The sequence below is a fragment of the Leishmania braziliensis genome, chromosome 21 (genome assembly GCF_000002845.2).
Source record: "Leishmania braziliensis MHOM/BR/75/M2904 complete genome, chromosome 21".
NCBI lineage: Eukaryota > Euglenozoa > Kinetoplastea > Trypanosomatida > Trypanosomatidae > Leishmania > Leishmania braziliensis.
In genome coordinates, this window is record NC_009313.2 from 425,555 (window position 1) to 431,343 (window position 5,789).

The window sequence follows — 5,789 nt, forward strand, 5'->3', positions numbered from 1 at the left end:
CTCATATTGAAAAACGAAAGGGCTCGAGGCAGAAAAACTACGCAAGGAAATTCAGCGCGAGCGCACCCAAGCCCCGGACTGGTGTAGGCGGGGCTCTTTGCTGATATCCCGCCTTTTTTCCTCTCACAAGAGCGAGACAACATTGCAGAAGAAAAGGCAAAAAAGGGGGCTGCCGTGATCGCCTGCGGTGTGGCACAGCAGAACTCCAAACGCTGTCGCCAACACATACACACCCACACCCCTAGACAGCATCAGCACAGCAGGCAAATACCCCAGGGGGAAACAAGGAACAATGACTAGCCGGTACGAGCGGCAGGAGAAGATCGGCGAGGGTACCTACGGCGTGGTGTACAAGGCCCGAGACACGTCCACTGCCGCGACGGTCGCGTTGAAGCGCATTCGGCTTGACTCGGAGGAGGAGGGCGTACCCTGCACCGCCATTCGTGAGATTTCGCTGCTGAAGGAGCTGCGACATGAGAACATCGTGAAGTTGCTGGACGTGTGCCACAGCGAGCACCGCCTGACGATTGTCTTCGAGTATTTGGACTTGGACTTGAAGAAGTATCTCGACCGCGAGAATGGCAACCTTGATGCAGCGACGATCCAGCACTTTATGCGGGACCTGCTGCGCGGCGTCGCCTTCTGCCACCAGCGCAGTGTCCTGCACCGCGACCTAAAGCCGCAGAATCTTCTCATCTCGCGCGAGAAAGAGCTGAAGCTAGGCGACTTCGGCCTCGGCCGCTCCTTCGCCATCCCGGTGCGCAAATTCACGAACGAGGTGGTGACGCTGTGGTACCGACCGCCCGATGTGCTGCTCGGCTCGATGCAGTACGGTCCGCCGGTGGACGTGTGGTCGGTAGGGTGCATCTTCTCCGAGATGGCCACCGGGACGCCGCTTTTCGCGGGTAAGAACGATGCCGACCAGCTAATGCGCATCTTCCGCTTCCTAGGCACACCGAACAACCGGGTGTGGCCGTCCATGAACCAGTACCCAAACTCGAACAACATGCTGTCGCAGCCGGAGTTTCTGCAGAACTTCGAGCCGGAGTGGAGCAACGTGCTAGGCTCCGTGCCCGGGTACGAGAAGCTTGGATGCGCTGGTGTAGACCTGCTAGAAAAGCTTCTACGCTACGAGCCGTCGGAGCGCATAACCGCGGCAGACGCGTTGAATCACCCGTACTTCAGCGTTCAGTTTTAGCTACTCCAATAGGGCAGCGGTACCTTTGTGCGTTGTCTCTCTCCCCCTGTGCCAGCAACGACAAGGGTAGTGCGAGGAGTTGGAAGAGGCTTGTTGCACGTCTACGCATTCTGCTAGTTGTCATGCTAAAGCCGACGCGCTGGTGGTTTGGTCGGTGGCCTTAACGGTTCGCGTTTTGCTTGATTTTTTTCCCGTCTTTCCAGAATGTGTGTGCCCTCGTCTTGATACACAGACGCACCCACACCCTCTCTGGCAGAAGCCGTGGGTGACGATATATCCTATCGTCTTTGGGTGTTTGCTCTCTCGGTCTGTTGTGCTCCCCTCCTCCCCCCTCCCTTCTTTCCCCTGTTGGCCTCTGTTTTATTTTTCCCTCATGCATTCGGCGGTGTGCACGCTTGCGCCTTTCCCCTCTCGTGTCTCATTCGCTCTTTCGCCCACCCCCCCCCTGATGTTGCTCTGTCGGGTCGGATGTCAGGGCCTTTGCAACAATGCCCCCTTTCGGTCTCCCTCTGTGTGGTGGCTGTTTCGTTCGCCCTCTCACCTGATCTTGCGGAGCTCCCAAACGGGCTTCTTCCCGTGTGTGCGTGACAGTGTGCCGGGGCGCGCATGTGCTTCCATGGTTAAGTATGAGCGATGACACCCCTCTCTCTCGCCCAAAACACGCCTACCCGCACACCTGCACATGGCTGCGTGCGTGCCGACCCTGCATCGGCTCTTGCAAAGACGTAGGGTATGAAAGGGTCTTTCCTCTCTTCCTCATTCCGGCCGAGGAGGGGGGGGGGAAGAGAGCGACAAACAAACGAGTGCCATTCAACAGCGCTTACCCAGACGTGTTCCTACACGAGCACGCAAAGAATCAAACAACCCCAATGAAAAACGAGGTGCCCACGCGCACGCCGCCACACATGCTCAGCGATCCTCTTCAGCTTGGTGGTTCGAGGCGGAGGTGGGAGAGAGGGAGACAGACGCAAAGATGGAAAGAAATGCACGGCAGAGGCAGGGGGATGGAGCGCTTCGTGTGGCGCTGCTGCACTTTATCCTCCTCACACAAGCATATGCCTCACACCCACGCCGGTGCTTCTGCGCAGGCGATGGTGGTGGTTGGCTTTGCAGTGGTGTCGTTTGCTGCTGCTGGTATCATGGTTGCCCTCTTCACTCCTCCTCGCACCCCTTCCCCTTTCTATTCCTTTCCTCCTTCGATGTTCCCCCACTCCCTACGTGCGTGCGTGCTGGTGCAGCCACAACACCCCCTTTTCCTTTAGAGTGTTCACGAATCGTAAGACAACTTAGCGCGTGCATCTCCTTGCTTTTACTCGAGCTTTTTCCTACTACTTACTCGCCCTCACTTCGTGCCCCCCCCCCCCCCCCTCCCCCACAAGTCGATATCACCACCGGCTTATATCGGCGTCAAAGCACCACGGCTCTGATAGGCTCTCTCCACCCAGTCAGCGAGGGAACAAGAGTAGAGTCGTACCGCTTGTCCTCGGGGTTTTCCTGTTTCTCTATTTCACTCTTCTGCTCACTTACGTAGATATCACTCAACGCAGGCGACAGAGGAGGAGAATGTTGGCCGCTGTAGGGAACCGCGCTGCTGGTGGCGCTGCGGCATCGCGCCGTAAGGGCAACGAGAGCAAGAAGGACAACAACACGCAGACGGATGTGCGCATCAGCAACATCACAGCCGCCAAGGCCGTAGCGGACTGCATCCGCACCTCGCTTGGGCCACGTGGCATGGACAAGATGATCATTAACCCGAAGGGGGAGACGATCATTAGCAACGACGGCGCTACGATCCTGTCGCGGCTGCAGGTGACGCACCCGTGCGCCAAGATGCTGGTGGATCTATCCAAGGCCCAGGACATCGAAGCTGGCGACGGCACAACGTCTGTTGCGGTGCTGTGCGGCGCCCTTCTGCGCGCCGTCGAGGAGCTGCTGAACAAGGGCATTCACCCGACGCAGATCTCGGAGAGCTTCAACGAGTGCGCCAAGCTGGCAGAGAAGGTGCTGGAGGACATGAGCATCAAGATTGACATTGAGGACCGTGACACACTTATCAAAGCGGCCATCACGTCGCTCAACTCGAAGGTCATCTCGCAGAACAGTGATCTGTTGGCCCCGATGGCGGTCGACGCCGTGCGCAAAATCATCCGCAACAACGGTGACGTCGACTTGCGCGACATCCGCGTCACGTCTGCGCTGGGAGGGACGATTGACGACACGGAGCTGATTCAGAACGGTATGGTGTTCAAGCAGAAGGCGTCGCGCGTTGCTGGCGGGCCGGTGCGTATCCAGGATGCCACGATCGCGCTCATTCAGTTCCAGCTTTCGCCACCCAAGACAGACATGGAGAGCACCGTCACCATCACCGACTACACGCAGATGGACCGCGCTCTCAAGGAGGAGCGTAAGTATTTGCTGGGCCTCTGCAAAGCAATCAAGGACGCCGGCGTGAATGTGTTGTTGGTACAGAAGTCAGTGCTGCGTGACGCCGTTACGGCGCAGTCGCTGGATTTTCTCGCCAAGATGAAAATCATGGTGGTGACGGACATTGAGCGCAGCGACATCGACTTCATCACGAAGACGCTCGGCTGCATGCCGGTGGCGAACCTGGAGAACTTTACCAAGGACAAATTTGGCCACGCCAAGACGGTCGTCGAAGAGGGCACGCCGAGCGGCAAGGTGATCAAAATCATGGGCGTGCAGGCGCCGCCCCCGTCGTCACTGAACCGCGAGCTGTTTGGCAAGACTGTGTGCTTCTTTCTACGCGGTAGCAACAGCCTCATGCTCGAGGAGGCCGAGCGCGCCCTGCACGACTCCCTCTGCGTGATTCGGTCCATTGTGAAGAAGCGCGCCATCATGCCTGGCGGCGCGGCTGGCGAGATTGAGGTGTGCATGCAGCTTGGCAAGTACGCGCGCGAGCGGGCGGAGGGGATACAGACGTTCTGCATGCGGTCGTACGCAGACGCCTTCGAGATTATTCCGTACACACTGGCCGAGAATGCCGGGATGCAGCCCATCTCGATCGTCACAGAGCTGCGCAACGCCCATGCGTCTGGGCACGTGAACAGCGGCGTGAATGTGCGCAAGGGGTGCGTGACGGACATGGTCGAGGAGAATGTGGTGCAGCCGCTGCTTGTGTTGACCTCCGCCGTGCGCCTTGCCTCGGAGGCGGTGATGATGATCTTGAAGATCGACGACATCATCATGACGCGTATCTGATTCGCGTCCAGCGAAAGCGAGAGAGAATGCGATGAGTCCCACAAGCACCCACGCTGTTTGCTTCTCGTGTTGGTTTTATTAGACGATGCCGAGAGGTACGCGAGGGCTGCGCGCGGTGTTGTCGCCAAGAGTAACGTTGTTGACGATGTTAAGCAAAAAGAGAGAAGGAAAGAGGAAAGTCAAAAGGAAACACACACATATACACACGGCAAAGATGACGTAGAGGTGGGGTGTGGGTGCGCAGCCGTCAACCCCCCCTCCCCCAATGCCGTTGTTTATGCCTTTTGTTTCGCTTGTTTTTTTTTTTCTGTGTTGTCTGGGTCTGTTTTGAGATTTTCCCACCGTACCCCTCCCTAAGCAACAAAGTTCTGTGGTGTTAGTTGTTGAGAGCATAACCAAAGAGCGGGGGGAAAAAGGAAAGAAAAAAGAACCCCACCACCCGGCGTCCAACAGGCAACGCGCAAAGAAAAAAACGAGCCTTAGTGCTGGTGGCAGGTGACACAAAAGAGGCATGTGGGTTATTCTCTCCCCCCCCCCTCAAACACCTCTCCCCCAAGATGCAGTCAGCGCCACACGCCAGAAAGGGGGAGTGCACACCTGCTGGGATGCATGGGTTTCCTCGTCTCCTTTTCGAACCCACTCACTCCACTGCTTCCCCACCGCCTTTTCACCTCTCTGTTAGCCACCATTGCGCTTTGCCAGCACATCGAGTACGACCATACTTGAGTGAAAACACCATATCCCGTCCGATTTGTGAAGTTAAGCACTCACAGGCTCAGTTAGTACTGAGGTCAGTGATGACTCGGGAACCCTGAGTGCCGTACTCCTTTTTCTAGCCGCCGCTTCCTCGGTCTCTTGCCAGGCGTGAAAAAAGGCGAAGAAACAGGCTTGCGAAAGCGTCGGTCCAGTGGTCTAGTGGCATGATTCTCCCTTAGGGTGGGAGAGGTCCCGGGTTCAATTCCCGGCTGGACCCTTTTTTTTTTGTATGGGCCGGCCATGCCCCTCCCCCATGGCCAAAGCGTGACGGGAGGGGGGCCCCCCACACACAGGGGCGCGAGCCTTGGCCCGGAAGCCAGGCGCGGTTGGTCTAGGTGGTTATGACGTCGCTTTAACACGGCGAAGGTCTCGGGTTCGAGTCCCGAACTGCGTACTTTTCACCCTGCAGCTTTCTTTCTTCACTGCCACTGCGGTGTAGGTAGCAAGTGTGTACTACAGCATTCCTAGCTCAGTCGGTAGAGCGCACGGCTCTTAACCGTGTGGTCGTGGGTTCGATCCCCACGGAGTGCGCTTTTCTGAGCGAGGACCGCCGGCCAGAAAAGAGGCCCCGCCAGAGGAGGGCAGGCTTCGGCGAAAGTAGCGTGAGGGGTGGGTG

At 57.6% G+C, this 5,789-nt stretch overlaps 2 protein-coding genes and 4 non-coding genes across 6 annotated transcripts; all 6 read left to right on the forward strand.

Annotated features, from left to right (window-relative positions):
• Positions 1–292: 292 nt before the first annotated feature.
• On the forward strand, positions 293–1,198 carry LBRM_21_1310 (cell division protein kinase 2; the record flags this gene model as incomplete). The annotated part of the gene is made up of 1 exon (XM_001564786.1): positions 293–1,198. The coding sequence occupies one exon, from the start codon at positions 293–295 to the stop codon at positions 1,196–1,198; it is 906 nt and encodes a 301-aa protein (XP_001564836.1).
• Positions 1,199–2,761: 1,563 nt separating this feature from the next.
• Positions 2,762–4,417, forward strand: LBRM_21_1320 (putative T-complex protein 1, delta subunit; the record flags this gene model as incomplete). Its single annotated transcript, XM_003723121.1, has 1 exon — positions 2,762–4,417. The coding sequence occupies one exon, from the start codon at positions 2,762–2,764 to the stop codon at positions 4,415–4,417; it is 1,656 nt and encodes a 551-aa protein (XP_003723169.1).
• Positions 4,418–5,123: 706 nt separating this feature from the next.
• On the forward strand, positions 5,124–5,244 carry LBRM_21_rRNA1. The gene has a single exon (XR_001182247.1). It is a non-coding gene; the product is annotated as a 5S ribosomal RNA (M5) (ribosomal RNA).
• A 74-nt stretch (positions 5,245–5,318) lies between these two features.
• On the forward strand, positions 5,319–5,390 carry LBRM_21_tRNA2. The gene has a single exon. It is a non-coding gene; the product is annotated as a tRNA-Pro (tRNA).
• Positions 5,391–5,493: 103 nt separating this feature from the next.
• LBRM_21_tRNA3 lies at positions 5,494–5,567 on the forward strand. The gene has a single exon. It is a non-coding gene; the product is annotated as a tRNA-Val (tRNA).
• Positions 5,568–5,631: 64 nt separating this feature from the next.
• Positions 5,632–5,704, forward strand: LBRM_21_tRNA4. The gene has a single exon. It is a non-coding gene; the product is annotated as a tRNA-Lys (tRNA).
• The last annotated feature ends 85 nt before the right edge of the window (positions 5,705–5,789 follow it).